The sequence below is a fragment of the Nematocida ausubeli genome (assembly GCF_000738915.1).
Source record: "Nematocida ausubeli strain ERTm6 chromosome Unknown supercont2.2, whole genome shotgun sequence".
In the NCBI taxonomy this organism is placed as follows: Eukaryota; Fungi; Microsporidia; genus Nematocida; species Nematocida ausubeli.
The window spans coordinates 752,241-779,848 of NW_026515635.1; the positions used below are offsets into that span (position 1 = coordinate 752,241).

At 41.7% G+C, this 27,608-nt stretch overlaps 18 protein-coding genes across 18 annotated transcripts; 5 read left to right on the top strand and 13 right to left on the bottom strand.

The window, feature by feature from the left end:
- Positions 1-148: 148 nt before the first annotated feature.
- On the bottom strand, positions 149-1,462 carry NESG_01034 (S-adenosyl-L-homocysteine hydrolase; the record flags this gene model as incomplete). The annotated part of the gene is made up of 1 exon (XM_053048673.1): positions 149-1,462. One exon carries the CDS (start codon positions 1,460-1,462, stop codon positions 149-151), a length of 1,314 nt encoding a protein of 437 aa, XP_052905433.1.
- Positions 1,463-1,528: 66 nt separating this feature from the next.
- On the top strand, positions 1,529-2,320 carry NESG_01035 (uncharacterized protein; the record flags this gene model as incomplete). The annotated part of the gene is made up of 1 exon (XM_053048674.1): positions 1,529-2,320. The coding sequence occupies one exon, from the start codon at positions 1,529-1,531 to the stop codon at positions 2,318-2,320; it is 792 nt and encodes a 263-aa protein (XP_052905434.1).
- A 1,013-nt stretch (positions 2,321-3,333) lies between these two features.
- On the bottom strand, positions 3,334-4,539 carry NESG_01036 (uncharacterized protein; the record flags this gene model as incomplete). Its single annotated transcript, XM_053048675.1, has 1 exon — positions 3,334-4,539. One exon carries the CDS (start codon positions 4,537-4,539, stop codon positions 3,334-3,336), a length of 1,206 nt encoding a protein of 401 aa, XP_052905435.1.
- Positions 4,540-4,586: 47 nt separating this feature from the next.
- On the top strand, positions 4,587-4,781 carry NESG_01037 (uncharacterized protein; the record flags this gene model as incomplete). Its single annotated transcript, XM_053048676.1, has 1 exon — positions 4,587-4,781. The coding sequence occupies one exon, from the start codon at positions 4,587-4,589 to the stop codon at positions 4,779-4,781; it is 195 nt and encodes a 64-aa protein (XP_052905436.1).
- Positions 4,782-5,447: 666 nt separating this feature from the next.
- On the bottom strand, positions 5,448-6,833 carry NESG_01038 (uncharacterized protein; the record flags this gene model as incomplete). Its single annotated transcript, XM_053048677.1, has 1 exon — positions 5,448-6,833. One exon carries the CDS (start codon positions 6,831-6,833, stop codon positions 5,448-5,450), a length of 1,386 nt encoding a protein of 461 aa, XP_052905437.1.
- A 116-nt stretch (positions 6,834-6,949) lies between these two features.
- On the top strand, positions 6,950-7,462 carry NESG_01039 (uncharacterized protein; the record flags this gene model as incomplete). Its single annotated transcript, XM_053048678.1, has 1 exon — positions 6,950-7,462. The coding sequence occupies one exon, from the start codon at positions 6,950-6,952 to the stop codon at positions 7,460-7,462; it is 513 nt and encodes a 170-aa protein (XP_052905438.1).
- A 373-nt stretch (positions 7,463-7,835) lies between these two features.
- On the bottom strand, positions 7,836-8,579 carry NESG_01040 (uncharacterized protein; the record flags this gene model as incomplete). The annotated part of the gene is made up of 1 exon (XM_053048679.1): positions 7,836-8,579. One exon carries the CDS (start codon positions 8,577-8,579, stop codon positions 7,836-7,838), a length of 744 nt encoding a protein of 247 aa, XP_052905439.1.
- Positions 8,580-8,757: 178 nt separating this feature from the next.
- On the top strand, positions 8,758-9,723 carry NESG_01041 (uncharacterized protein; the record flags this gene model as incomplete). The annotated part of the gene is made up of 1 exon (XM_053048680.1): positions 8,758-9,723. The coding sequence occupies one exon, from the start codon at positions 8,758-8,760 to the stop codon at positions 9,721-9,723; it is 966 nt and encodes a 321-aa protein (XP_052905440.1).
- A 530-nt stretch (positions 9,724-10,253) lies between these two features.
- Positions 10,254-11,678, bottom strand: NESG_01042 (uncharacterized protein; the record flags this gene model as incomplete). Its single annotated transcript, XM_053048681.1, has 1 exon — positions 10,254-11,678. One exon carries the CDS (start codon positions 11,676-11,678, stop codon positions 10,254-10,256), a length of 1,425 nt encoding a protein of 474 aa, XP_052905441.1.
- Positions 11,679-12,421: 743 nt separating this feature from the next.
- NESG_01043 (uncharacterized protein) lies at positions 12,422-14,017 on the bottom strand (the record flags this gene model as incomplete). The annotated part of the gene is made up of 1 exon (XM_053048682.1): positions 12,422-14,017. The coding sequence occupies one exon, from the start codon at positions 14,015-14,017 to the stop codon at positions 12,422-12,424; it is 1,596 nt and encodes a 531-aa protein (XP_052905442.1).
- A 94-nt stretch (positions 14,018-14,111) lies between these two features.
- NESG_01044 (uncharacterized protein) lies at positions 14,112-14,627 on the bottom strand (the record flags this gene model as incomplete). Its single annotated transcript, XM_053048683.1, has 1 exon — positions 14,112-14,627. One exon carries the CDS (start codon positions 14,625-14,627, stop codon positions 14,112-14,114), a length of 516 nt encoding a protein of 171 aa, XP_052905443.1.
- Positions 14,628-14,715: 88 nt separating this feature from the next.
- On the bottom strand, positions 14,716-14,814 carry NESG_01045 (uncharacterized protein; the record flags this gene model as incomplete). The annotated part of the gene is made up of 1 exon (XM_053048684.1): positions 14,716-14,814. One exon carries the CDS (start codon positions 14,812-14,814, stop codon positions 14,716-14,718), a length of 99 nt encoding a protein of 32 aa, XP_052905444.1.
- A 954-nt stretch (positions 14,815-15,768) lies between these two features.
- Positions 15,769-17,439, bottom strand: NESG_01046 (uncharacterized protein; the record flags this gene model as incomplete). The annotated part of the gene is made up of 1 exon (XM_053048685.1): positions 15,769-17,439. One exon carries the CDS (start codon positions 17,437-17,439, stop codon positions 15,769-15,771), a length of 1,671 nt encoding a protein of 556 aa, XP_052905445.1.
- A 580-nt stretch (positions 17,440-18,019) lies between these two features.
- Positions 18,020-18,727, bottom strand: NESG_01047 (uncharacterized protein; the record flags this gene model as incomplete). The annotated part of the gene is made up of 1 exon (XM_053048686.1): positions 18,020-18,727. The coding sequence occupies one exon, from the start codon at positions 18,725-18,727 to the stop codon at positions 18,020-18,022; it is 708 nt and encodes a 235-aa protein (XP_052905446.1).
- A 48-nt stretch (positions 18,728-18,775) lies between these two features.
- NESG_01048 (uncharacterized protein) lies at positions 18,776-19,798 on the bottom strand (the record flags this gene model as incomplete). Its single annotated transcript, XM_053048687.1, has 1 exon — positions 18,776-19,798. The coding sequence occupies one exon, from the start codon at positions 19,796-19,798 to the stop codon at positions 18,776-18,778; it is 1,023 nt and encodes a 340-aa protein (XP_052905447.1).
- A 711-nt stretch (positions 19,799-20,509) lies between these two features.
- On the bottom strand, positions 20,510-23,716 carry NESG_01049 (uncharacterized protein; the record flags this gene model as incomplete). Its single annotated transcript, XM_053048688.1, has 1 exon — positions 20,510-23,716. One exon carries the CDS (start codon positions 23,714-23,716, stop codon positions 20,510-20,512), a length of 3,207 nt encoding a protein of 1,068 aa, XP_052905448.1.
- Positions 23,717-24,214: 498 nt separating this feature from the next.
- NESG_01050 (uncharacterized protein) lies at positions 24,215-25,588 on the top strand (the record flags this gene model as incomplete). The annotated part of the gene is made up of 1 exon (XM_053048689.1): positions 24,215-25,588. The coding sequence occupies one exon, from the start codon at positions 24,215-24,217 to the stop codon at positions 25,586-25,588; it is 1,374 nt and encodes a 457-aa protein (XP_052905449.1).
- Positions 25,589-26,058: 470 nt separating this feature from the next.
- On the bottom strand, positions 26,059-27,555 carry NESG_01051 (uncharacterized protein; the record flags this gene model as incomplete). Its single annotated transcript, XM_053048690.1, has 1 exon — positions 26,059-27,555. The coding sequence occupies one exon, from the start codon at positions 27,553-27,555 to the stop codon at positions 26,059-26,061; it is 1,497 nt and encodes a 498-aa protein (XP_052905450.1).
- Between the last annotated feature and the right edge of the window lie 53 nt (positions 27,556-27,608).

Here is a 27,608-nt window from a genome sequence, read left to right on the forward strand (position 1 = left end):
TTAAGCTTATATTAAAACTGGCTCTTTATTAAAATCACTTCCTATTTTGCGCCTGTTTGGATTATATCTAGCCAACTAATTGATTAATATAAAGGCGTATGCCTGTAGTCATTAGTTGATATACGTCCTTTAGCAAACAGCCCTGCAACTAGTATTTATAGCTTGCACTCTTGTATGGGCCTGCCACTGGAATGTTGAGGTAGTCTGCCTGTGTTTGCGACAGCTTGGTTAGAGAGTGTCCCTGCCCTTCAAGGTGCATTCTTGCTATCTCCTCGTCTTCTTCTCTTGTTAAGAATAGAACTGCCCCTCTGTTCTCACTTCCTGCTTTGAAGTCCCTCCAAAGCCGCATGGCTGCAAGCGTCTGGCAGCAGAAGCTTGTGCTCATCACAAAGCTGGAGTGTCCTGTTGCGCATCCCAGATTAACAAGCCTTCCTTCCGCCAGCAGAATAACTGACTTGTTGTTTGGCAGGACAATCCTCTCTGCATTGTTTCCCATAGGCACTCTCTTCACTGCGTTCTTGTAGATCCAGTCTGCATCGATCTCTACATTGAAGTGTCCTATGTTGGAAAGAACTGCCATGTTCTTCATGCGAAGAATGTCCTCTGATGTGATGATGTCTCTGTTTCCAGTTGCTGTTACCCATATGTCTACCTCTGGGGCGACCTGGTCAACTCTTCTTATTTGGTATCCCTCCATCACAGCCTGCATGGCACATATTGGGTCAATCTCAGAAATTGTCACAACTGCGCCCATTTTGGCCATTGCCTGCGCGCACCCCTTTCCAACATCTCCAAATCCGCACACGTGCACTCTCTTTCCTGCAATCATGGCGTCGGTTGCCCTCTTTATTCCGTCTGTCAAAGACTCCCTGCATCCATAGATGTTATCAAACTTGCTCTTCATCACGCTTTCGTTGATGCAGATTGCTGGGATTCTAAGGATTCCGCTTTCGTGCATTTTTTGCAGAATGTGCGTTCCTGTGGTGGTTTGTTCTGTCTGCCCTATGATGCCTGGTATTAAATGAGTGTACTCCGTGTGAAGAAGGTTTGTAAGGTCTCCTCCGTCATCGATTATCAAGTTTGGGCCGTTTTCCCATTTGGATAAAACAGCTCTAATGCACCACTTGTACTCCTCGTCTGTTTCGCCCTTCCATGCATATATGCTTAGCCCTCTGCTTGCAAGAGCAGCTGCGGCTTTGTTTTCTGTGCTCAGAACATTTGATGAGCACCAAGCTACCTCAGCCCCCATTTCCACAAGGAGCTCAATCATGGCTGCTGCCTGGACGGTCATGTGAAGACATCCGGATATTCTGGCGCCTGTTAGAGGCTTTGTCTCTCTGTACTTCTCAGACAGATACCTAATTCCAGGCATTTCATTCTTTGCAAACAGAATTGCCTCCTCTCCTATCTCAGCGAGCTCAATTGATTGCACTTTGTATGGCGGGAATGTTTCTTTATTCATCTGTTGCGGCATTAAAAATTTTCATTCTGAAACACCCTTTCATATACAAAAAACAAGACACAGTTTATGAAAACAAGAGCTGCAGTGTGGAAAGAGCTTATGTGTACCCCAGTGCAGACTGACTTTAACACGCTGAAGGTGTCTGAGATACCATACGAGGCGCTTCAGAATATTGAGGTTGACATTGAGAGATCTGTTGGCTCAAAGTCTTTTTCTATGGGCGTGCTTGACTCTGAGATGCGAAGCTACAATGTGAGTGAGAGAAAAAGAGAGTTGAAAGAGGTTCTTGTGGCCTTTGCCAAGCACAACATCTTAATTGAGTACTGCCAGGGCCTTTCCTACTATGCAGCATTTCTTTTGCACTTTTTTATGCCTGAAGACGCGTTCTTCATTCTCTGCCACACAATTAAGAAGAACAGAATAGAAAGACTCTTTGACAAAAAGCTTTCTTTGGTCTCTAAGGTGCTAAGCGTGCACGGGCGGGTGCTCAATCTAACTCTTCCAGAGGCAATACGAAAGAGCATACAGGTGATTAGCAACTCTTCGCATGACTATTCTGCGGGGTGGTATCTTACGCTTTTTTCCCGGCTGTCTCCTGGAATATATGCTGCGATACTGGACCTGTTTTATACCCGGGGCTTCCCTGTTCTTTTTCACGCAGCATCTGCCTTGGTGGAGGTTGGCCACCGGCGATATATAACGGACTCCATCACAGAGCAGGACCAGAGAATGCAAATACTTTTCAAGCTTGCAGAGTATCCCATACCTGAGGATGAGTTTAAAAGTGTCATGAACAGAAATATGCAGATGGTCAGCCTGGCTACAATTGAGCATATGCTATATGAAGCAAATAGTTAAGATGGAAGTAAAGCATGGCGGCATGCTACGGTTTGCTAAATATATTGAGCAGGAAACAAATATTAAATACTTTTCTGTCGGGTGAGTGTGCAGTGTCTAGAGCGTGCTGTTTTAGCTCTGTTTTCACTATACTTCCTTATACAAAGCCATTAGTGTGCTTGGTGTCTATGAAAACCATTGTGTAAATCTATTATACTTTTTAGTATCTTAAATAAATTTTACCATGATTAGCTATTCATTTATAATTGAGTTTATGTATCCTTCTGCCTTTCCAGCAAACAGTCTTTCAAAGATAGATTGAGTGTGCGTGGTTTATATTGTTTGTGTTTTCTTAATATATATCTATTCTATATACTTTTTCTTTTTGTTTTGTTTGCAAACTATTCTTTTTATTTTTAGTTTCTTCTCTATATTATGGTATGAAAACTCTTCAGCACAAAAAGTTTTTATAGAAAAGACACATTTATTTTTAGAATTAAAAGAAGATAAATACTGAAATGGTTTGGCGCATCTACATTGTAGGGCTTAATTTTAAACATTTATTGCACACAAGTCACTCAGCATATATTGTTGCATTCGAGGTTCGGGTTATGCTATGGAGTATATTCTGGCCTGCAATGTCATTCTTTTTATTGTAAGCGCATTCACCTGGCATAAACAAACTTCTATTCTTAAAGACATTTCTAAGGCATGTACTCCATTATATCTTTTCATTTGCATTGGGGCTTGGCACTTGCGAGTATAGAGGTATGCATATGCAATGTATCTAAAGGAAAAGCAGATAATATAAAGTCAATGACACAGCTATTCATTTTCAGTAGGGGAGTATGCAGCATATTGGATTCAAACAACTATTTATCACACCTGTAAGAAATCATGTTGCAAAGGATGCACATGGATGTGTATATGTATATATTCTTTGTGTAAAGGACTGTTTAAGATAAAAAACACTAGACTGGGCGCAGTCAGTATAGATAAAATCCATTAAGGGCAAACTAGTTTATTAATTGCACTTATTCCAGCAGACGAGGGAAGACAGGGCGAGGCATCTTCTTGTGAGTCTCTTTCTCTTTCTGTATCTTCTCTGCAATTGCTGCTATGTCAATGGATAGCTGTTCTTTCTTTGAAAGGAAGCTTTCTTCTTCTGCCTTTACAACAGTATCAATCTTTTGGAGAGTCTTCTCCACATCAGCTACTGTCTTTGGAATTGCAATTCTAAACATAACTAGCTGGCTAACTAGGTGAAGTGGCAGCGTAATGAGCTGGCTCTTTCCGCTCTTTGCTGGTATGTTGTACTTAGAGAGAGAGGACTTAACGCACTTCAGCTTCTCTGCTGGGTTTCCGTGCAGATTCATCTCCATCTTTTCCTTATCCTCTTGGAGGTCAGAGATAAGCTTCTCCTGCTCAATGAGAGCATCCTTTCGGCTCTTTGCAACTTCAATTTCTGCAGCCTTCAGGTCAAACTCCTCGCTCTTCTTCTTGATGATCTCAAACTCATCGGTTCTCTTCTTGGACAGAACAGCTACTTCAGCATTGATTGATGCCACAGAGGCCTGCATCTTCTTTATGTCCTCTGGGTAGACAGTCTTTTTGACTGCATCGATCTTTTCCTTTACTTCAAGAAGAAGCTTGTTCTGGATCTCCAGCTCCTGTTTCTTCACAGACAGAACTGCCTCCTTCTTCTTCTTCTGGTCTTCCATTTCCTTGATCTTTTCATCCTTCTCCTTAAAGATGTCCTGCATTGAGAGCATCTTTCGGATCTGGTTCTTCTCATTGCTGATATCTCTCTCCTCCTTCACATTCAATGGCTTTTCGATAATTCTGTTATCAATAGACATAAGCTTGTTCTTTAGATCAGCAGTGCTTTGCATGTTCATCATCTTCTTCTCCTCACCAACGGTTTGGGAAAGTTCTCTGAGCTCGTTCCTTGCAATATTTACTTCATCAAACATTCTCTTCTTCTCCTTCTGCAGCTCAGCAATCTTCTCCTGGATCTGGTCTCTGGAGTCATACAGCTCCTTCTGCCCAGTCTGTTTTCTGAACTCCTCAATGCGGCTGTTCAGCCTCTTCTTGGTGCTTTCTATGGTGTCTTTCAGCTGGTTGATTTCTGTAGTGTATCCCTTAACAGTAGTAAAGTGTTTTTTTACACCAGGAAATCTAAACTGCTTCTGGTTCTTCTTTGTGTCGTCTTCTTGCTTTCTTTCGTTAACAGCGTTCATTTTGCCCAGGGCCGTAAGAAATAAAAAAATAAAAGAAAAAAGACGCAATGAAATCCAACAAGGGAGCTGCCACAAAAAAGGAGATATTTGCAGGACCTTCATTTAACGACATGCCTGACATGGAGACACTTCCAATTCCAACAATTCCCGACGGATTTACAGTAAAGATGCAGAAAGAGAAAAAGCCCAAGGCAAAGAAGCAAAAGGCAAAGGCAAAGAAGGCAGAGCAGAAGAATAAATAATGTATTTTTAAATTTAAACAACTTACATTGCAGAAGAGAACGCGGCACTGCTCTGAAAAGTATGCACCGCTCTTTCCGAGTGTGGTATATTGGACAGACAGACTGCCAGTTAGCTGCTGCGAATGATAACCTGGAGGTAGACCTCCTTATTTTTAAGCACTTTTAGTCTTCTTTTTCTATGCCTCTTCAGCACTGTCTTCTCAATATACTTTTTGTGCTGTAGTGCAGTGCTTTTTAGTTATGCCCAAGGAACTTTAATAAAAATAGTACTAGTGTAGCCAGTAGACACGCATGACTAATCTCAATAGATATGTCTGTATAGCACAATTATTCTTTCAGTTTGTCAGAACACTTCAAACCAAGGTGATTTTCTTAAGTGAATTTATTTAGCCTGGCAGCACTTGCCTTCAAATAAGCAATTTATAATAGGGCATAGTCTCACTAAAGCAAGTCTAGTATATAGGCTGAAGTTCATGGAAAAGGCAGACTATAGGCTGCTAAGACCATCCAATTAGAGTGAATCGATGCACTGTGCCAACCAGGTGGGCACTCTTAGTGAGCATATAAGAGATAAAAATAGACAGACTGGCTGCCAAATACTTTTCAACAAAATGATATCTAGCAGAAGAGCCTGCTTTACATAAATTGAATAAATTTAAATAGGATTTATTCTCTCTTAGAGTCAAGAAGAGCTAGCTTTGATATAATGCACTTTGCATATGAGCTTTTCTTTAAGTCCGAGATATTTGCTTTAAGATGCGCCATTAGAACCTCTTTGTCAGCTCCTGTTAGCACATCTAGAAGCCTCTGAATTACATAGTTTCCGAACTTGTCCATTGTTATATGAATAAGCATGTCCTCGCCTGAGGGACCAACAGCTGACTTGAGCTGCTTGAGCATATGCTTTCGGTCTTCCATGGTTCCGCATATAACGCATTTCTCCATGACGTTTGATGCAAATTTATGTGTGCTGTACTCTGCTATGTTGTCTGAAAGGTCTGTGATGATCTTTCTCTTGTGCGCATGAGTCCCTTTCTCTAATATATGCTGTATCACATAGTTGCCGTACTGGTCCTCTACAAGCAGCTTGGCATTGCTAATTATTTTGTCAATTGCGCTTGCGCACTTTGTGCTGTTCTCAAAAATCCTCTGAATGACCCTGCAGCCATACCGGTGCCGGCTTAGGGATACTGCATCTTCTTCAAACTCCTTAATTACAAAATCAGAATCAACACACTCAACGCACTTCTGGACCACATGGTTTCCATTCTGGTCGCAAACAAGATCTATCACGTGCCCCTTGATTCTTTCTACAATTTTTCTGTTTATATCCTTACACTCAAGGGCCTTTTGGATAACTCTGCAGCCATACATGTGCAAAGCAAGAGGAATGATCGTTCCCTCCATGGCAGAGAATATCTTCTCCCGCTGCTCATGTGTTCCAATTTCAAGGAACTTCTGCACAACATAGTTCCCAAACAGATCTGCAATTAAGTCTCCTATCCATGGACAGATCTCCTCAAAGGTCATTGCTATTTCCTCTGCACTGGCTCCATCTAGTTTTTTCTGGATAAACCGACTGCCCTCCTGGTCCTTCGAAATTGCGCATATTAAATTTTCGCTGCTGGAGATGCCTCTTTTCTTTGCAAACGCATAGACCTCTTCAAAGAACTGGTCTTTTAGGGGTTCTGCTGCAGGAGTAGAGGAGAAAGAGTCTATTTTTATGCTGTTCAGAAGAATGTGTCTTTTGCCTTTTTCCTTGAGGCCTTTCCCAATTGGAGGCAGCACACTCTTCTTTTCCTCTATGTTGTACTCTATGCTTTTGTGTGTAGGGTGGTCTTCTTCAATTCTATCTACCAAGTTCTTCTTTGATTGCCATGTTGTGCATTTAATCGGATTAAACGCGTCTTCAATTATGTCTGTACATTCTTTATCCATTGTTTGTGTATTAGTTTCGTGTAATGAAAATTCTTTCTCTTTATCGTCTGGGTCTACGTTTCCTCTTGCTATGTGCGAAATACTTCTTGCCGAGCGGATATTCTTCTCAAACATCTTTGCAAATTTTTACTCCGCATTGAAATACTTCTCTCCCCTGAGTGGGGGGTTATCTTTTATTTTCATTTCGGCTCTCATTCTTTTCTTTTATATTCCATATTGATTGTGCTCCCATGTTCTACATAAGGCAGATGGAGGAGAGGATTGTGCTGGAGCCAAAGTACCTGGGAAAGAAAATAGAGGAAACTGTAAGAAAAAGACTAGTCTCTGAGGTGGAGGGCAAGTGCATGGCAGAGTGCGGATACATTATTAGCATCATCTCCATAGACAACTTGTACACAACAGAAATTGACAGCGCCACTGGGTCTGGCACTTTTCTGGCAGAGTACTCGGCGCTGACTCTTTTCCCAAAGAAGAACGAAGTGGCAAATGCTGTAGTTCATGAGATAAACAAGATGGGGGTATTTTGTTATATAGGCCCACTCTCTGTGTTTATAAGTATACATCAGTTGTCTGGGCAGTTTATAGAAGCAGGCGCGCACTCCAGCATAATTCAGCACGACGGGGGATCTGCAATAGTAAAGGACAGCATTGTACGGCTGAAGCTCATAGGAGTGAAAATTGAGCCAACAAAAATATTCGGGGTAGCCACGATAAATGATGACTACTTGGGAAATATTCAGTAGACAGTGTTTAATACCAACATAAATTGGCCAGTTAACTTCGCACTGACACCCCATAGGACAGTGACTTTTTTGTGCTTCTGCAATGGCGTATAGTGCAGAGGGATATTTTGTGCATGGATCCGTGAAAGTGCAGACTATATTATGCGTCTATCAGCAAGTGCATTCTTGAGCTGCATAGGATAGTTTCTATTGGTTGCCAGATACTCAGAGAATTCCCCTGCACATAATATTCCGAGTGTGCACTGTATAATAGCAGCAGAAGAATAATTATTAAGACTTAAAGGAGGATGGAAAGAAGAAACACTTCTGGCACATCAATGCGTGTTGAAGAAATATGATTAAACTGGCACAATTACATTATTTAGGTATTTATTTAGCTGAGCCACTTCTTTCTTTTTTTGCTCTTTGGCTTTGGAAGTGGCTTCTCAGACTTTCCCAGGTTCTGTATATACTTCACCTCAGCCCGGATAATAATGCTCCAGGTCGACGGAAACCCATTTTCGAACTTTTTCTGTGTGCTTTCTCTGAAGCCTGCGTATGGAAGTACTGTGCAGTCGCATGCATTCTCAAGAATGTACGTTGTGTTCTTTGACATAACAGAGTGGGAAGAAATTCTTTTCTTGATAAAAGAGCTTTGAATGATATCATTTGTGTCTTTTATCATGCCAAGAATAATTACTTCCAGAGTTCCTGATGTGTTTTCAATTAGCTTTATGGCCCATGAACTGAGAGTTACTATTTTATTTCCTGTCTCTTTTTTCTCTTCTGTTTTCTCCTCACTAGCCACTGCCTTTATTTCTTCTGTAGATGCGGCATCTGCAGGTTTTGAGGTGCACTCCTCAGAAACTTCGATCTTATTTGCACAGAAGGCATCTTCCTTCTTTTCATCTGCTTCTTCTTTCTCCAGGGCCTTTTGCTCCTCAAGGAGTTTTGTAATTGTTTCCGCATATTCATTTGTCTTATTAGATGAAGTCTTTCGAAACATCTGATAGTTGTCAGCACGCAGAAGAACCTCCATAGCATCTTCAGTGATTGGCTGGACTGCAATAGTGCATGTTTTCTCTTTCCCAGGAATATTCATCTTTTTTGCCCTCGCAGATGGCTTTGGCTTGCGCATGCTCAAATATTTTTACAGAAAAGTAATTTTAACTCTTCTTTCTGCTACTGCTGAAATCCCTGATGGTGTGAAAATAAAATATTCAGGATCGAATGTTTGTTTATTTGCTGTTCTATGAAACGGTTTCTATGAAACTGTTTCACCCCCGGAATATAAGCCAAAGTCTGTGTTGTTGATTATGAATTATAACCAGTTAGAAGAGCAGGGTGATAAGGAGCTGTTTCATTTCCTAGCTAACTCACCAAAGGACTTCCGGGAGGGAGAAAGAATTAGAAAGTACCAATTAAAGAATGGAGACTACATCCACTGCATTCTTTGGAATATGCACTTTTACATCACAGGGACAGATATCGTGAAGGTTCTTGTGTGGAGATTCCAGAACGCAGGGAGACACATTGCAAGCCACAAAAAGTTCGAGGAGGGTGTCTTCTCAGACCTCAGAAACCTAAAGCCTGGCATAGATGCAACCCTTGAATCACCCCGATCTGACTTTCTTGAATTCTTGTACAAAAATGGGTGCATTCGAACACAGAAGAAGCAGAAGGTTTTCTTCTGGTACTCGGTCCCTCATGATGCCCTTTTCTGCGATGCTTTGGAGAGAGACCTAAGGCGGGAGACAAATCTATACACATACAGCAAATACATGTGCGGCATGCCAGGAGTCCCCAGGCCACAAACATTTGCACAACAAAAGAGAAGCTTGAAGACATACATTCGGGACACAAAGATGGACGAGAAGAAGAAGATGCTTCCAATGGGCAAGCCCCTGCAAAGGCCAAAGGAGCGGCCAGAAATGTCTTCCGTAGACATTGATCTGTTCAAAGACTCAAGCCTGCCTAACCCAACACCTGTGTTTACTCCTGCCTCTACTTCATATACCTCGCACATACAGCAGTTCATACAGCCCACAGCAAAGCCAGAAACAAGCACATACAGCTTTAATGAACTAGACTTTTTTTCAGACGACTCCGCGTTTATTGAAAGCATCATAGGAGACAACTTTTCTTTTCCCCAGCCATTTGAGAAGTCGTTGATATTTGATACAGGGTGTAGCAACAAAAAGTCAGACTTAGATGACTTTTCATTTATTAACCCAAAGAAACTTACATACGGAAGCAATAGCAGTGGGTTTCAAAGAGGATAAATAAAACAGAATTTCTTTCATATTATATCTTTGCATTTATGCTTGTACTTTGTCTCTGGGCACACAGAGCCTGTAGAAGACCTGACTAAAAGAATCGCAGAGTAAAAATATTCTGGATAAAGCACTTATTACTACTGTCATATTGAGTTATATTGAGTTATATCTAGCAGACAAAGGAAGAATGACCTTCTGCAGATTACAATGCAGTGTATAATATTTAAATATGCACTGTGTGCTAAATATTTCTATTTCTAATATGATTAAATAGGTCTTTTTATTCTGGCTTTTAATGGGATATTTCATGCTTCATAGAGAGTCTTTTTACTCGCAGAAGACAGAAGCTCATTCTGCAAAGTAACTGTGCTTCTTTAAGCATAAATATACTTTGGTTTATATAGCCATAACATATACCTATACAGCCATAATTTCATTGCTTGGCAGGCGCATTCTGCAACTAGCAGCCTGCAGTGCCTGTATATCCCAAGCATTAAAGCACTTGGTGCATGCAATACTGCCACACAGCATGCCACTTAGATCACTAAGTTGGCGAGTATTTTTTTTGTAATCCCTGCCTGCAGCAGTTCATTGATATCTACGATGGGGTTTTTTTGGGCGTACTTGATAATCTTTTCAGCTCGCTGATCTCCTATCATTGGAAGGGACTTTATTCTCAGAAAATCTTGACTATTTACAATCTCTAAAATTGCCTCTATGCTTTGTTTCTTGTATTCTCTTGCAACTTTCTGCTTTTTTTCCCTCGGCTTCTTTAGAGTATGATCTGCTTCAGACTTTTTGTGCTTCTTTTTTTCTTCTCTTTCACTGCTGTTTGGAGCTCTATTTTCACTGCTGCTCTTTTTCCCGTATCCCATGGAGCTACCTGCATGCGTGTAGACTGGGCGTAGAGATGTAGCAGAGGCAGAGTGTCCCCGTATGGGCATACGAGCAGGCCGTGGGTCCTTTACGATATCAGTCCATTTATTAAAGGCAATCTTCTCGCTCTGTGGCTTCAGCTTGACCTTTCTGCTCTTCCCTGAGAAAGCAAGCGTACTAATTGTCTCAGCAGATGAATCTCCCTGTATGTTTACAATAAGGGCACAGTCACTCATACCGCCTAGTGAATCTTGCAGAATTCTTGTGAGTTTGCTGTCTCTGTATGGAATTCTGGCACTTCCCTGCCCTAAGCTTTCAATTACTTTGTTAAGCACAAAAAGACTTCTGTTTATGCTTGCACTTTCAACCATGCTTACGCCTTCATTCCCTGTCCTTTTATTGTTTTCACTTCCTGCTAGGTCCACCAGATTGATCTTTGTTCTAACCATGGTTGAGTCTGTTGAGAGCGTGATGAAAAGTGTGACAACTGCATGACTTCTGCTACTCTCCGTGTTTAAAAGTGTTTTTCTTTGCTTTCTTCTATGACCGCCCTTGTTAAAGAGTTCTTCAAACTCCTTTTCAGTCCGGACCTTTTTCTCCAGAACACCTTGTATAACTACTCTTCCCTGCGAGTCTTCTCTGACTGGAAGAGAGACAGGCTCTTCTACAAGCAGGTCATACACTTTTTCGTTGTAAATCTCAATATACGTCATTTCTATTCCAACCTTAAACAGGACAGAAAGGGTTTCTGTGTATCGTCCAAATATATCACTTGCCATCCGGGGAATTATCCCAGGGTCTGCAGAGGTTCCACACATTGTGTATGTTTTCCCTGAGCCTGTTGCTCCGTATGCTAGAATTGAAGTATTTATTCCCCTTGCAATATTGTCTAAATACACCTCAATGTTCCTGTATATGTCTTCCTGCGTGCTGTCACTTTTGTACGCAGCATCAAAGAGAAAGGATAGTTCCTCCTGGCTGTTCTTATCTACATAAACTGTCTTATCTCTTACTCTTAGGCTTTTGTCTTTGTGGGGCGGGCGAATCCGAAGAATACTCTTGATTGAAGTGGATTCTATTCCCATACAAGAAACAAAAAGAAATTACTAAATCACTAATTATTCTACTGGACAGGTATACCAGAGACTAAGTGCAGACTGCACTTTTTAGGGCTTTCTAGCACGTGTATCATCTAGAAAGGCAAATGTCCAGCAGGCACGCAGTGCATTCTCATCTCCAGAGGAGCTAAAGTTTAATTCAAATTGTTTTAGCAAAGAAGAATTCCCAGAGGATTTATTTAGAGAAGAAAAGCCTGTTATGTGAAGAACATCCATTTTGAAGACTGTTATGTGAAGAACATCTTTTGTAGTAGGATCTTTGTAGTACTTCATTTTTAGTAGAATCTTTATAGTAGGATCTTATTAGTAGAATCTTTTGTAATAGAATCTTTGTAGTACTTCATTTATATCCTGTTTACTTTGAAGAGCGCCCTTTATAGTAAAATCTTATTAGCCCGTTTACTTTGAAGAATTCCCTTATTACGGCTGTGCTATTACTCTAATATATAATATATAATATATAATTACGGGCCATTTGAACCCTTTCAGCTTATTATTACACATATTCCAGACTTATGGGATTTTTAGTGTGCTTTGTCTTTGTATTCAAGCACTTCTTCTAGAGACAAATAAGAAGCAGAAGTTCAGAATATTCTGAGATACCCAAATATTGCCATCCATGAATCAAAGACATATAGGATATCTCAGTAAATTTGTAGAGTTAAACTTAGGTCTGAAGAACTGAATGATATACTGCACTTTATTTTTGTTTACACACTATTTTTATTGTCGGTTAGGACAGCAGCTATTTCATTCTTCTGGTGGAAGTTTGCCTTAGAAAGAACCATGTCCTTAAATGCTATTTGCAGCCTAAATCCCAATGGGTTTTCCACATTGTTTAAAAGATTCATTATTTCCTTTGCTCTTTTCACTATGCTAGAGAGCTTCTCCTTCTCAAAGACCTTTTCCTCTGCAAGGTAGATTAAGTTGCCTGTTGTCTTCTCTATCTCATCATCCAAAATAGCATCTACATCAGACTCATACACTCCCTTGTTCTCCAGGTAGTGTGCCTGCATAGATCCAAGGATAGAGGCCTTTTTGATTGTCTGGTAGACTCTTTCAGACTGCGCAGATATTTTACTTGAGTGAACCAGATTTAGCTTTAGTATTTCAGTGTTTATGGAGGGAAGTATTGATGCATCCACAGTTGCATAGAATGTTTTGTCCATCTCAATTGCGCCTTCCTTTGAATACTCTTTTGCAATTATTTTCTTCATGTTCTGCATATATCCTGCCTTTAGGTCTTGCACCTTCTTTTTTATCTGGGGCACTATGGCATCTACCCTATGAATTGCAAGTGTCTCTGATGGTGTAGATGTTGGGGTTGTAAGCCACTCAAATTTATTTGCCAGCAGGTTAATCACTCCTACCTCGTACCCATAGCCATACAGGATGCCTGGGAAGGCCACTATTTCCTGTTCTGCTTGTGCAAATATATCCTTGAGAATATCCATGTTTGGGTCTTCTTCTTCTGGAGTGAATAATTCTAGCAGAAAGTATCCTTCAGTCGAGGCCAGTGAATATGCCAGTTGTATCAGGGATATCATGGCTTCTTCTATTTTTGTGCTTAGCTCGGCTTTGTCTTTTGCCTTTCTAAAGGGCTTTGCAAGATCTTCTATCTTTTTGTGGATGTACGCCCTGTGCAGCTTGGATATGGATGTTACGTACGCGTGGATGCACTCTTCAAATACTCTTTTGTTCACAAGGTAGTTTATTATTTCCGTGTATCTGCTTAGTATAGTATGCACTTCTGTTGGGCTTTTTTTGTTCTTCAGGCAGCTCTTAAGAATGAACTCTTTTGCCTTCTTCTCAAATTTTGCTGAGACAGCGTGCACTTCTTTCTGCTTTTCTTTTACCAACTGAATGCTCAAAATCCTGGGCTCTGAAATACTCAGGCACTTCTTTACTTTATGCAGTGCTTCTTCTATTTTTGTTATTTCCTGTGCGTCTGTGAATATTGGCTCCTGCAGTCTCTGCATCTCCTCTTTAGATATCTGTGTGCCTTCAATGATTCTGTCTAGTATTTTAAGTGCTTTCTGTTTTGTCTGTATCTCCTTTTCCACATCTGCTGTTAGTCTTTCTATCCGCACAATATCCTCTTTTGCCTCTTCCATCATCTCTTTGATTCTTGCAACCTCTTTGGCTGAGTCTTGTATCCGGGCAAGGGTCTCCTTTGCCCTGGGAAGAACCTCTTGTGCCCTTGCCCATGCAGCTTCTGTCTTTCCAATGATCTCCCCGTGGGCAGCCCTGCCTTGCTGCACCTCAAGGGTCCATGGCTCCTTGAATATCTTGTCTGGGTTGTCCATAAAAACAAAAACGCGAATTCACGCTGTATTATAGAAAAAGTAGTCTGAAGGGTATGCAGGTAACAAACATCATTTATTTCCCGGAGTGTTTTTCTTATTTCCACGCATCTATATCGCTACTTGTATCAAGTGCATACTTTTTTGTCCATTCCTGGCACGTTTCGCTGTACTTGGTGCGCTCTGTCTTGTACATAGATGCAATGTTTGGCATCAGTGGGTCGTCTGGGTTTGGCTCGTCCAGCCAGCTGCAGATGGACATCATTACCTTGGATATGGTGAGGGCTGGAGACCACTTCTCATTCAAAATGTCCAAACAGATTGTTCCGTTGGTGTTTATGTTTGGATGGAATATGCGGGTAAGAAATTTAATTCTGGGGGGCTTGAAGGGATAGTCTGTAGGAAATTTAATATCCAGGTAGAACACACCCCCATGATAGTCACTGCCAACTGGCGGTGTTATCCTTCCTCGCCAGGTATACATATCTGCTTCGTCAACTGGGCCTATTCGCACTACGTGCTCCCCATTGCCTTCCAGATTGTTCTTCTCAGACTCATGTATATCCCTTAGCTCCTTCATTATTCTTTTAATTGAGTTCGCATTCTGAAGCATTCTTTTCCAAGGACAACAAATATTTTGTATTTAAAGCCAGGATAATAAAACAGCGTCTGCAAAATATAGTATTTTTCACTTTGAAAGATTACTTGGAATCTGCAGGTGAGTCTCTGTATGCTGCCTGACTTACATGCATCTGTCGTATATAGGACAAGTTCTTCTTCTTATCACCCTGCCACCTCATTTGAGTTATCTGAAAATGATCTATGATTTTTTATGCAATTCTTCTAGAGAGTGTCTTCCATGAGAAGAGTAAATTCGCATGAACCTGCCGTTCTCAAAACATGCAGTATCCTGTTGTAATTTCGGGTTATATCAGCATATGCATTATACTTGCAGAAGCAGACTAGTTTCTATTAATTTTGTAGCCTGCACTCACATAAATATATCCTGCCTATAGTAGTAATTCTCTTGGGACTATATGGAATAGAATGCCTGATTCATGGATTTTTCTAGAATTTTCCTGTATGGGTGGGATGCATAATTAGTCTTATTTACTAACTGTTGTAATTGGGATATATAAAATAGAAGACTTATACTGATTCCAAGATATATTTATGTGGGTGGATTTATTTAAGTGCTGAAATATTTGCAGTTTCTGAGTTAGTGAAAGTGCATATTTCTGTTTTCTGCCAGTCATGGTAATTAGCCATGCGAGGCACTAAGAATATCCCCAGAACCAGGCTGCAGTGCATGCCGAGTGTACAGTAAATATGGCTGCCTTGTACATTAAATATGCAAAGATTTCATAAAGGTATTCTTAGTTGAAGAAAAGACTAAGACAGTGTAATAACCAGAAGATAAAAGACATTGAGATATTCTTAGGGTATCATAAGCAGAGTGAACTAGCACTACAGTGTGAAATAATTTATACGGGTTAATTTTTCTACTAGTACTACAATCACCCTGGCTTACTTAACTAAACACAAGAGACAAGCTATAAATCTGACTATCAGAGTATTCTTTTTATTTAAACCATAATCAAAGCCTGGTTTGCCCAGCCCTGCAGACCCAAAATTCTGTGTCTAGCAGCCAGGCAGGCAGAAGTTCCCAACATAAATAAATCTACAAAAATAGGAAAAGTCCCAGGGGACAGTAGACAAAGCAGCAGGTGCCCAAATGCATAGTTGCACTTTGTCTACTCATCAGAGTCAAAGGAGTTAATTTGCTTTGTAGGACTGTACACTTCAGACTCTATCAAGGGGGTTCCTTCGTCTTGTGCTGGCGTTGTGCTGTTGTCCTCTTCATCTGAAGAGTCAGAGTAAGCTGGCACTGCCATGCTATTGAGCATCTCTTCCTTCTCAGACTCATTAGTTTCTCGCATGGACGGGGTTGCATTTCTTCTGTGAATTTCAAAGTCTGTTTTCTTGACTGTTATGCACTTCAGCGTGGTTATAAGCTGTATCCTGTAGGAGGCAGGCAGAACATCCTTAATGGTTCCACGCTTCCCTTTGTACTCTCCTGCTGTTATTTCTCCCTGTCTATCTACAAGTGGGTCTCTCTTACCGCGCGATGGGATCTTTCCTTGGGTCTTTGGTCTTTCCTGCTGTGCATCTGGTACTGAGCTCAGAACAACCTCCTCTATCTCTGCCTCAATTTCTTCTGTAAAGTTGTTTATTCCTATCATAAGCTTATTATCTGATATTCCCACTACAAATCCACACTTTCCTCTCTTTCTTCCGGAGACCACCAGAACTTCATCCCCAATCGCATACTTCTTCTGTATTTCATCTCGTGCAACAACAATCTTCTTATCTCCTATCTTTATCGTTACGTTCTCTTCTTCTACAACAAGCACTTTTCCAACAGCTCCCTTCAGTCCTCCAAACATAACCTCTACAATTTCGTCTTTTACAAAGTGCGAGCCTGATGTCTTTTTGTTCTCTGCAGTAGAGAACCACCTTTTTTCCTCTCCTGTAATTGCTGGACTTGCTGCTAGATAGACAACCGGGATGCTTTTCAGCAAATACCCGTCTTTGTACATTTCCTTTTTATAGACCCATGTGCTACTTGACATCTTGTATATCTCCGACTTGTTGAAGTCATTTGGGTTAAACAGCTTGTGCTTGTCATTTATCTTTGGGACCAGCTTTACAGAGATTTTGTCCTTTCCTGTCCCAAGCGAATCTATTTGTGCTATTTCCCCAGAGTGCGCTCCCTTTATCACTCGGAGATAGTTTCCCTCTTTGTATATCACTGGGTCTAGCTCTGGTATGTACAGCACATCTGCCATCTCCTTGTTTGGGATCTGTGTGATATTCGTTTTAAATGCCCCAAATATCCCGTCTATTGCCTGCAGAACAGCCTGTTTCTGGTACGCCTCTATGTATATGTATCCCTTTACTATTTCATTTGTCAGAACTGCAGTTATATTTATCTTGTTGGCGAAGGCCTTCCGTAGAACAGAGAGCACAATTTGCTTCTCCTTTGCAGGCGCACACCTGATCAGCCACAGCTTTGGTGACTTGTCATTCGGCAGAAGCAGCTGCTGCGGTGTTACCTCAACCTCCATGGAGTCTATGTTCTTGTACCTCTCTTCCACAGTTTTTGTGTACTCTTCAAAGTCATCAAGATTTCCCTCTTCTTCACTTTCCTCCATACTCTCCTGCCCTTCTGCAGTGGATGCTTCTATCTCTGGGCCTTCCTCCTCTGCTGCCTCTACGTCTTCTGCTAGCTCATTGATAAAGGAATTCATGCTTCCATCATCAGACGGCTCATTCTCAGAGGCCTCTACATCCACAAATTTGCTTGCTTTAAACTCTTCTTCGCTATCAGAATCTACTGCATACTTTCTCTTTACCTTTGCCATTACGCCAAGAATAAAAATAAAATGTATATTACAATATGCACCAGACTGTCCCCAAATATTCCTGCAGTTAAGCCGCATTCAGCTGCAGAGAAGTCTAAAGGCCTCTTCTCAGATTGTGTTAATCTACCACACTAAGACAAAGGCCTCTTTCACAATTTACTGACCAGTATAAAAGACCATGCCAGTCAAAGTACTATACTGTACAAAGAATAAAGCACTAAATCAATGATTGCAAAACAAGAAATACGTTAGAATGAAAGTATTAGGATTCAGGTTAAAATAGCCTGCACTGCCGTCTGGCTTATAGTATAGAAGAATTTATTCATATTCTAAGGCCAAAACCCTGCAGTAGGCCTGCCACCCTGGTGCATGCGAGTTTATTCTGGATACTAAGCCATAACAAGCCCGAATATGCACGGTGCATCTGCCTTATACCAGACAGTGCACTGCCTATTCTGCTCTAAATACTCTGCAGACTATCTCTTAGTCAAGAAGAAGCAGCAATTTACTTCAATCTGAGCAGCTTTAATCTGAGCAGCAGGCATCTCACAGAAAGAGGCATAAAGCACAATCCTTGTGCCTACTCCTCTAAGTCCGCCAGAGTGGCTGGCCTTCGAACTCGTTCTGTCTGGACTGCCTGTGCAGCTGCAGCTGTCTTTTTTATGAAGATATTTTTCAGGATCTCAGGTGTTGCAAGAGGATCTCTGCCTGGGTTTGTTTTTGTGTACACTGTCTTAAAGTAGAAGTACACGTGTCCTGTCAGTATACCGACTAAATCATTTGTAGGAAGTGACTTTTCTGCGAGATACGAGAAAATAAACATGATCCATGGGATGTAGTACGCAGGAAGATTGAACAGTCCCATGTACTGCACAATAATCAAAGGATTCTTACGGCTCCAGACATAGATAATATACGTAGACAGGACATTAGAGAGCCTGGACAGTCCCAAGACAGAGGCAGCCACTAGTATCTGCGCCATTCCTATGATAATCATGTACAGAAATTCAGCTGGATTACTCCCAGTCTCCTCCATCATTATGCAGTACTTCAGCATGAAGAAGTGGTGCACGACTGTGTCAAGGGTGGGTGGTCCCCAATAGAAAAACGCAGTTATAACCCTCCAGAGCTCCAATTTCTTGATGTGCGCAAAGGAATATATCAGATTATATGCACTAATTACATTGAGATATGTCAGGGCTGTTAGTCCTATGCTTATTGTGAACAGAATTCGGCTGACTACTGGGATAGATTTATAGAACTGTACAAGAAGAGACTCAATCTGCATCCAAATAAAAATAAAATAAATAATTATATGTCTATTAATAGTATCTTATCACTTCCTCTGGCTTTCTCGGCTGAGTCTTCTCTGCCAAATACTTCTGTCTTCCTTCTTTTTCTCTTCTTTCTTTTTCTCCTCTAGAGAGTCTTTATTTTCCTTCTCCTTGCTGCGGTCTGCGCTGCTTTCTTCCTTCACTTCCGGGATGTCGTCTGTTTCCTCACCCAAATAGAACTTCTTTCTTGCTGTGTTAAGGTACGGCCTAAACACAAACTCCTTCTCTGCGTATGTCATGTCCAAAGTGCCTGCACGTATTTCGTACAGCTTCATTGTGAACTGCGGGGAGGTTTTCTGGAGAGTGACTTCGCCCTTTTGGAATGTGCTTTTAAACTGCGTGAATAATATGCTGTCTTCTCTGTTGATGAAGCTTATCATTCTCTTTGGCTTTTCACTTCCTGGCAGCTGCGGGAAGAGTGAGGAAAGAATTCTCTTCACACGCATTCCAAGGGGCGTTGTGAAATTGTCGAAAATCACAGCAGGAATTGCTGTGCTTATTGGCTCCTCCGTGTCAATATTTGGATGGTGTATGCTGAAGTACGTGGTGGGTCCGTGCGGTAGATGCGAGATAATAAGAGATGAAGGGACTCCTCTATTCTCATTCACCATTATGAGATCTGTGTGGTTCTTTTTGATTGCACTTTGCACTAGCTCTTGTATCATGTGCTTTCCTCTGTTTAGCTTTTCTGCATTTGGAAGAATATTCTTCAGTGATTTTGCAAATCTAATAAGCGAATCAGAAGGTGACCTTGATGTAGTGATAATTGGTCGTGCCTCAGTGTGGGAAAATTCATCCTCCTTCTCTCCATCCTCAAATGCATAAATTGCATCTTGGAGTGCCTCTTCTGCTGTAAGCTTGCTTTCATCTATGTCATTTCGTATTTCTTTTGGCACTATTACATCTCTTTCATACGACTTGTACAGCATTTCCTTTCTTTTTTTTGACTCTATGCGCCTTTCCTCTGCTCTTACTGAGTCCATCCATTCTCTTCTTTCTCTGCGCAGCTTTCTGTCCAGTAGCATTGTAAATATTTTGCAGTAAAGATTTTGCAGCTAAATGAAAAAACTGAATACAAAGATAAACCACTGAATATTGTATTTTCCTGGGCAGAAGCGTATATTTATGTGAGTTTAGTCTGTAGAAGATCTTTCTTAAATGTTTATTCGGATTATATCGGGTGCACCAATAAAATCTCTTCTTGCCGCACTTTTTGCATCTTCGCCTACATAGCAACAGCAGACGTAATTCTGTTATACTGCTAACTTATAAGACATTTCAGTCATGTGCTTGTACTAGCACTTAATATAACCCGAACCCGAACTTAAATGATATTCTGGTTATATTGGATTATATTCGGTTATATTCTGGTTAGATATTCTGGTTATATTGGATTATATTCTAGTTAGATTCGATTATATTTGGCTATTCCTATTCTCATGGGTTTATGCAGCTGTCTTGCACTAAAACAGACAGAAGCCTCTCTTCTCACTCAAAGTAACACTGGAAGATTTTTTCTAGTGAATGTGAGTAATAGACCTTAAAATACTGCAGAAGAATTAACGGCAATCAGAAATATCAGTGCATTTAAGATATAAATAGACACAAGGCTTTTAATTAGCAAACGAATATGCACAATTAAAGAACAAAACACGCAAGTAGACAGAATAACGGAAATAGTTTAAAATAGTTCTACTATAGGATTTCAGTTATATTTTCAGCTTTCTTTATTTCTTTTATAGCTTAAGCCCTCCAAGTGCATGTACCTGGTGCAGCACAGGACCAGTTACTTTAAACACTTTCAAGAACTCATCTCCATAGTGCTTTAGTATTTCAATGAGATGGAGCTGGAGCACCTTTGAGATCAGCTGGTCACTTTTGATGTCACCTCTGAACTCTGCGTAGAATGCATTCAGCCGGTTAATAATGCCCATAACCACAGTCTTATCAGAGACCACAGAAGAAGAAAGCTTGGAGTGCTTCCACAGCAGCTTCACAAGGATCTCGCGCACTTTCTCCTCTTTGTACCTATTTGACAGAAGATTTATGTATATTTTGAACATGTTCAGAAAGGGCGCATTCACACACATCTTAAGAAGACTTTCACTGCACTCCTTTTTGATGCCCTCTGGCGATGCAGAGCCCCTGGGCATCTGCCCTGTTATGATCACAATATAGTCGGATACCAGGCTGAGCAGCGTACCTGCATCGAGCGTGGCCAGGAACAGATCACTTTCGCATATTCTCTTGATTATGTTTATAATCGTGTATACGTTCAAGCATGTGCTTCCTGAGGAGAGCGAGTCATTCAGCTGAAGAAGAAGAACATTCACCACTGTAGATGCACTTCTTAGAAGAACACTCATATTTTCAATTGCAACCTTCTGCAGCTTCTTCAGAGACTCCTGTGACTGCTGGCTGTTTTGGTCTATTATGTCATTAAGAAGCAGATTTATATCAGTGGCAGCCTCCTCAGACCTTCTCACCTTCTTTGCATGCGGCGAGTACGCTGTAATGATGTTCTCTTTCTTCAGAAGGGCAATTACATGCGCAGCTGCTGGAGTTTCTGCTCTTTCGAGCAAAGAAATAAATCTGTGGTTATTCAAAGCACCTTCAATCCATGTGTTAGAAATAAATGGCGTCTTCTGCAGGAGGAAGTAGATGCTGTTTATGAATACTGGCTGCGTCTCAGCCAGTGAGATAAGACTTGCAAATATCTTGGACACCGGGAAGACTTTATCCAATCCAGAGAGTACGTCCCAGTACTCGTTTTCCCCTGCCACCTTTATAATAACAAATGCCTCTTCATCCTTAATCATTCCAGACCTACTCTCAATCATTCCCAGAACATTCATGATATGCTCCTGTGGCACGCCCTCTCCTTTCATCAGAGCATCGCAGAGAGCAGAAAGAAGGCACTTCTCTTCAAATGCACTTTTCTCTCCTATCACCTTTGCTGCCTTGCTTCTTAGGCCTTCCATCATCAGAACTGCGTGTGAGTCAGAGACCTCCACTCGCTCCAGCCTGTCCTTAATCAAAACAGCCATTTCTTCACTCATGTTTATCGATGAAAGTATAGAAAGAATACGCCCATTCACTGCAGGGCCTGTCCCCAGTCCATCAATAAGCACCTGCAGCACAGAGTCACTAATTCTTCCTGTCTGAATAAAGTGCAGAATTTCACTCTCCCCTGCCGTTCTTGTTGAAGCATTTGTATTACTCTGCTTACCTGAGCATATCTGTGCAGTTTGATCAATAAACACGTTATCTGGATTTGTGTCCTGAATTGGAATAACGGGCTTGTCTTTTTTCAAAGACTGCGTTATAATTGGGCTCAGTACCATGTTCTCCTGCTGACTGCTCAAGACGTGCGATGGCCGCATGGGTGTGACAGGCTCTGGCTTGATCAAAGTGTTTCGAATATCTTCGCAGAGGGATTCAATAATTGCTGTGATTTCTGCATCCTTTTCCTTGAAGAGCTCCTCAGCCTGCGCCTTTATTTTTGCTGCAAGGTGCCTCTCTATTCCGTACTGCTCTATCTCGCTGAGTGCAGGAATCTCGTCTCTTTTAATAAATACCTTTGATATGCAGGTGCATGCAAGGCTTCTTATGTCTGCACTCTGGTCTTTCGTGCACTCAATCAGTGCCTTAAATGCCTTTGAGTCTTCCATCTCCTTTTCACTCACCAGCTCAATCGATGCATCAAATGTCTTGAGGGCTCCGTGCCGCACTGTCTTGTCAGACACTGCCATTACTGAGAGCTCCTGCAGCACAGACACTTTGTACACTCCCAGAAGAGAAACAATAAGACTTGTCACAGACTGCTGCACCTGCTCCTTCTTGTCCTTCAGCCTTTTCCCAACAACTTTGACAATCTGCACAGAAAGTGACTCTTGTATCTTCTCGCGTGCGGTTATTTTTTCAGCCACAGACATTGCAGCAATAAAGACCTTATTATTACTCTCTCCCACTCGCTTCAGAATCGCATCTATCACGTCATACGTGTCATTTCTGCTTAGTTTACCTGTGTCTGCCAGCTTCTCATCAAGCTCTTCCATAACCAGCCGCTCCTTCCACTGTGCAGACTGGAACCTTTCATAGAAATTGCTGCTAAGGGCCACAATCTTGTACTCTTTGGGCTTGCTACTCTGCTGCACCGGGCATTCCTTCTTCTTTGGTGCTGCCTTCTTCTCAGCAGGCTCAACTCTTGTGCGCATACTATTCTCTTCTGAGCTGCTGCACGGATATGAGGCACTTATAGCACTTGGTGTCTGGTGCATCTCTGGTGCAATTGTCTTCTGCACCTCTACTGTGGCTTCCTGCACGACTGGCTCCTGCACTGGGCTCTTCTGCTCCTTCTCCTGTGGTGGCTGGAAGATCTCTTTTATCTGTATAGGGCGCAGTGCACTAACTGCCTGTGACACTTGCTCTGGGTCCTGCACTGCAAGTATCTGGAAGAGCTTTGTTGCCTCCTCCCGCACAGACCCTGTGCCGTGCCCAAAGAGAAATCCTGCCTGCGGTAGCATCTGTCCCATCAGGTGTCCTTCCAGCAGCGGTGCATGTCCCACTAATATCTTCAGAGTCTCTGTTATTATCTTCGGGTTCTTGTCCTTTATGCACCCAGATGCAGCCAGCACCACCTGCGCCGGGTTATGCGCAGCCTGTGCCTCCATAATCTCTTTTATTGCCTTCTTTGTGGTCGGCTTTGTTGAGGATGAATTCTTAAATAGTGCTGCTAATACATCTCTCGTGTACTCCTGCATGGTGTTTGCCTTGGCCAGCGGTATAATGGCTGATAGACCTGCCTCAAGTGCAGGTATAGATGTTTCTTTGACTATCTCCACTATCATGTTTATCTGTCCTTGCGGGCTTCTTTTCCACTGGTCTTCTAACTTGCGGTATTTCTCAACTCTGTCTTTCCACGTGGGCTGTGAATCTGCCATAAAAAAATAGATTCCTTTGTAAAATATATACTACAACTAAATTTTCACCAATAGATGCACCTGTGCATATTATTTTATTGGAGTAAATATGCACTATATTTAATTGATGCGCTTTAGTCTTCTGTAAATAAGATTGGTCTTTATATATTTAGTCTGTCCACTGTAATTAGTCTTAATGTCTTAAACTAGGATCTTTTATGAAAAAGTTCTCATCTGCGAATTATTGAATTTATTTTTCTTGTAGTGCACTGCTGCTATTTTTATTAGAGAGAAACAAATTAAAATTTATTTGGCTTGGAAGACAATGGCTTTAAAGAATTTAGAGTATAGACAAGTGCACTGTCTTATCTAAGAGATCTACTGATTTAGTGCTTTAGGTTATTTTTGATCGAAATTATTTGCACTCTACTATGGTGTCTTAGGCTAGAATTTGTTAAGTGGGTGCTTGGTTTGTTTGTTTGTGTGGTATTTCATGCTGGGTGCCTTGTTTGTTATTATATGGGTGTACACTTTAAGGTGCTTGGTCTTTTCTTTTTTCTTGTTCCTGCGGGCTCTGTGCTGGCAGGCAAGTGCCGCGTGGATACAGACTGCCAGATTTCCAAAATAACTGGCTCTCACAGTCTTTTCTGTGTGGATGGGCAGTGTGTCCAGCTGAAGCCCCCTGGCAGTGCGTGCAATGCTGCCAGCGAGTGCGCGTCGTATCCCTTCTTTGGGCCCCTGGCCTGCAGCAGCCAGTGCGACAAAGGCCTCTGCTGCCAGTTCATTCCCACTGGCTCTGCGTGCAGTGTCAATCGGCCAATTGCCCTGAGCGGGTGCACTTCCGGGTTTACGTGCTCCAACAAGGAGATAGGCCCTGTGTGCGTACCCACCATCAGCAGACTGTGGGTGTTTGGTCCTGTGCTCTCAATCACTGGAAACCTTTTCATTAATGTTGGTTTGAACCTTCAGAAGAAGTCGTACACTGTGGAAAGAGAGTCTATTATGGGGCTTTCTGTGAATTTGTTTGGAATGGGGGTCTTCCTCTATGTGGTGGGGAAGATATCTGGGTTTAGCTCGTACGTTTTTGGAAACCAGTCACTCATGACATCCCTTGGGGCAGTTGGCCTTATTGCAAACAGCATATTTGCCCCGATGATTAACAAAGAGGTCTTCACGGTATACGACTTTTTGTGCATTGTGTTTGTGCTTATTGGCTCTTCGTTTGTTCTCTCAAACTCTGGCTCTGGGAAGAAGGAGTACAGTCTGTTTTCCCTTCTGAAGAACTACTTCACTCTCACCACGTTTCTCTGGTTTTCATTCCTAGTGAGCATGATTTCTGCCCTAATTATCTTCTGCATAGTGGTGGAGGAAAACAGTGACTGGAAGATAGGCACGCACGCCCCCTGGGTGGCTCTTGACCGAAAGATCAGCAAAAACAGCTACCTCCTAAAATACGGCATGCTCTTTGCATACATTGGTGTGTCTGCCTGCATTGCGTCTTTCACTACGCTCTTTGCCAAGAGCTTTGGTGTTCTGATCAGCATAACCATGGGCGGGAACAACCAGTTCTTTGGGCCTGGGCCGTATCTTTTTGGGTCTTTGGTGTTTCTGTGCACGGTTGGGCAGATATACTGGCTAAACAGAGCCCTCAAGCGGTATGATGCGCTGCTTGTCATTCCGGTGTTCCACATTATGTGGACTCTTTTAAGCGTTACAACTGCAGGGATTTATTTCAAAGACTTCTCTATGTTTACTTCTTCACAGTTTAAAAACTTCCTTGCAGGCCTTGTGACCATATTTATAGGGTCTGGGTTCCTGACCTTCCGAATGATCGGCAAAGACGCTCCATCTACTGAGAGCGAAAGCCTAAACGTGGAGACAAAGCAGAAATAGCGCATTGCAATGAATTTAATAATAAATCACACAGCATATCTATATCTATCTTTCTATTATATACGCATTCCAGGCCTGTCCGATTTTCTGTTTACATTAAAGCACAGAGTCAGATGAATAACCAGAATTACCAGTATCACTGTATATTGTGCGTATGTGCAAGGGAAAAAATAACTACATTCACTTCATTATATGCTGAGAAATTAGAATGTCCTAAATAGATAGTCTTTATCTATTTTTGATGATCTGGCCAAAATACTTTATCTTTCTGCTACTTCTACTCTAATAGTTCTATTTGTTTATGAGCACATACATTTTTATGCTCTCAAGAGATTTTAAAAATAAAAGTATTCCAAATAATTTTATTTATAGCGTATATGGACACTTTATTTTCCTGCAAATTCAGAGAAAAATAAACTGAAGGTGTCTACGCTGCACTTCAAACAAAATATCTGGCACATACGCAGAACTTATCTAAACGTATCAATCTTGCTCTTTTCGAATATTCGAACAAGCTCGTTGTACTTAGAGACTCTTTCAGACCTGCAAAGAGAGCCTGCTTTGAGATAGTCTGCAGAGAGTCCAACAGAAAGATGTGACAGGAAGATATCTTCTGTCTCCCCGCTTCTGTGGCTGGCCATGATCTTCATGCCCTGGTGCCTTGCCTCCTTGACAGCCTGTATGGTCTCTGTAATTGTTCCTATCTGGTTCATCTTTATAAGGGCAACATTGCACAGCTTCTTCTCACCTGCCTTCTTTATAAGCTCTGGGTTTGTCACAATGAGGTCATCACCGACTATTTGCACATTCAGCTTGGCAGCTTCTTCCATAAACTTGGCCCAGCCTTCATAGTCTTTTTCATCAAATGGGTCCTCAATCATCACAACCTTGTACTTCTTGATTATTTTGATATAGTACTCAATCATTTCAGCCTGAGTCAGAAACTTGTCTTTTGTTTTCCATCCTATGTTGTACTTTCCGTTCTGGTAGAACTCTGAGGCAGCAACATCCAAAGCAATCACAGGCTTTATTCCAGAGGCAGCAGACGCCTCTTGGATCAGATCAAGACCCTCCTCAAGAGAGTTTATGGGGGGAGCAAATCCTCCTTCATCCCCAACACCTGTCAGCTTATACCTCTTCTTCACAATGGCCTTTAGTGCCCAGATGAACTCAGAGGCACAGGACAGCACGGTGTATGGGGCATTTCCCTCAAAAGAAACCATGATTTCCTGTACAAAGAGTCCGTTGTCTGAGTGTCTTCCTCCATTGATTATGTTGAAAAATATCTTTGGAATTGTCAGGCCTGCATTCTTCTTTTGCACGCTATTCCTGCACCCCTCCGGTGACTTTACATTTTTGCAAGGCAGTGACTCATTTGCAGCCGGCTGCTCCACTTCTTTTTCTGCAGATTTCTCTACAGATTTTTCTGCGTTCGAGTTTTCCACAACGACACTTCCATCTGGAAGGTTCTGGCTTTTATCAGAGGGTGGTGCAGGTGCAGAAGCAGAAGAGCACATACCGCAAGGGTACATTTTGTCATTGTTGACAAGCATTTGGATATATTCCCAGTCCTGGACTTTCATGCACCTGGCACCCAGTCTTGAAAAGCAAATGGATATGGGGAGTATTGAGTTGGCGCCCACTCTGCTTTTGTTTTTTGTTCCATCCAGGGACACCATGTGCTTGTCAATTGCAGCCTGGTCGGTTATCTCAAGGGGTGTAGATATAAGAGAAGTTGCAAGTTCTTCAACCCCAATTAGGGCCTTTTGAACACTTTTCCCCATGCACTTTGAGTTATTTCCATCTCTAAGCTCAAGAGCCTCCTGTGAGCCAGTGGATGCCCCTGATGGGCAGCTGGCCCGTGCAGTTGCAAAAGATGCTTCAATGTCCACCTCCACAGTAGGAATTCCCCGGCTGTCGAAAATGCTTCGTCCAATTACCTTTCTGACATGTTCTTTAATCTTCATATAAGACAAATAGAAGTGAAATATATAGGATAAATAAATCACTTTAGTGCGTG